Source organism: Oppia nitens, unplaced genomic scaffold (assembly GCF_028296485.1).
Source record: "Oppia nitens isolate AA-2021 unplaced genomic scaffold, nextdenovo-longstitch-racon4-pilon3 scaffold22_pilon_pilon_pilon, whole genome shotgun sequence".
NCBI lineage: Eukaryota > Metazoa > Arthropoda > Arachnida > Sarcoptiformes > Oppiidae > Oppia > Oppia nitens.
The window spans coordinates 418,517-420,542 of NW_026533202.1; the positions used below are offsets into that span (position 1 = coordinate 418,517).

The following is a 2,026-nucleotide window of genomic DNA, read 5'->3' on the forward strand; positions in this document are numbered from 1 at the left end:
TTTTTTAAAAAAAAATAAAACCAACTTATTATTTAAATTTCAATATTGTCTTAATAAAACTATTATTAAAATTTCAACGATAATAATAATAATAATGATAAACAAAATAGTATTGATTTTAACTGTTATTTTTATTATTAATTCTATCTATTTTAAATCATCATTATCAGGTATACATATAGTTAATAATTAGTTAATTAGTTAATAATAAATATTTTAATAAATTTAAATTTTATCAAAATTTTTAGCCAAAATTGGACCCAAAGATTGCGATCCATTGAAAGAGGAGTACAGAAGATGTGGTACTCTATGTCCCGAAACCTGTGATTATTTACGTACCGGAATCGGACCGTTACGTTGTAAATTAATGTGTATGTCCGGTTGTGTTTGTAAGGAACCGTATGTACGAAACTATACGGGTGGCCAATGTGTACACAATTCAACATGCTTTGAAGGATCACCAACAACACCAACACCAACACCAACACCAACACCAACACCACCACAACAACCATCTAATATAGATAAGGGTAGACATAAAGTTATATTAATTAACATTAAATTAATAAATAATAGTTACTAATAATTAATATTATAAATTAATTTTATACTAACAAATATATAAAGTTTTAGATATTATTTAAGTATAATATATATATATATATATATATATATCAGGGTTGCTAAATTTTTTCGATCTCAGTGGGGTATAGGGGGCGAGGGGGGTAACTAAAATTAGTAACTAAATTCTTACTAAATTCCCAATAGATAATCAATAAATTTCCAATAAGTAACCAATAAGTTTACAGTAAATTCCATATAAATTCCCAATAAAAACTTCATAATAATTTCTCTATAAATACTAATAATTAATATTATAAATTAATTTTATAAAAATTATTTAAGTTTTAGATATTATTTAATATATATATATATATATATATTATTTTCCCATCTAATGAAATAGAAAATTGGGAAGGATTTTATTTGGAAACTTTCCTCTCACGGGGATCACTATAAACCCTAACTTTTATGATAATTATAATATAATTTTTTTATTTATTTAAGTATTTTCTATATCAAATACCCATAAGTTATCGTTAAGATGAAAGCCATTATTTAATTTAAATTTAGAGTTTTTTTTTATGAAAAACATAATTTAAATATTTAGTTAATTAATTATTTAATAAATTTTTAATAATTTTCAAAAAAAAAACATTTATAAATTTTTTAATTTTTCTTAATAATTAATTTAATTACTAATAAATATAATTACTAATAATAATAATTAATAGTTTATTAATATTATTATTATCTATAATTTAGCCCCAATTGAACACAAGGACTGCGATAACTAATAATGATTAAATAAAAGTTAATATAATCTAATAATATATTTAATAATTGCACCTGTTTAATTTGCTAAATAATTTATATTATTATTATTATTAAATAAAGATAAAAATGTTTTATTTTTTTAAATATTTTATTTAATGCCTATTATCTGTTTTTTTAAAAAAAAATTTAAATATAAATACTAATAAAAAAAATTTAGAAAAATATTAATTATTTACTGTATTAACATTCAATACATATGTTTTTAAGCCCTAAGAGAACATATATATATACTGTACGTACAGTTCAGGATCTGAGACAACACTCACCCGGAAAGGTCATACATACGGTTTGGCCGCTAACGGTATGATTGATGGCTTTACTGGTGTCCAACTGGAAATACTGGACAACTTAGGATGGGTTGTTGGTTAGTCATACATAAGCCATAGCATACAGCTCACATATATTATTATTGTTGGTAAACCATATCCAATCAAATACAGGAGCCGCCTATGTGTGCAGTAATATACCTAATATATATATATATATATATATATATATATTCAATATGTATATAAATATTATTATTATTAATATAGATATATAATTTTTTTAAAGTAATAGTAGTAGTTGTTGTATATACAAGTATAATACTGTTTATTTATTTACATTCAATTATATACTATATAGA

The 2,026-nt window shown here is 21.7% G+C and overlaps 1 protein-coding gene across 1 annotated transcript; it reads left to right on the forward strand.

Annotated features, from left to right (window-relative positions):
• On the forward strand, positions 1-1,404 carry LOC128953557 (uncharacterized). The gene is made up of 3 exons (XM_054299046.1): positions 1-170; positions 249-530; positions 1,327-1,404. Exons 1-3 carry the CDS (start codon positions 95-97, stop codon positions 1,356-1,358), a joined length of 390 nt encoding a protein of 129 aa, XP_054155021.1. The 5' UTR covers positions 1-94; the 3' UTR covers positions 1,359-1,404.
• Positions 1,405-2,026: the final 622 nt, after the last annotated feature.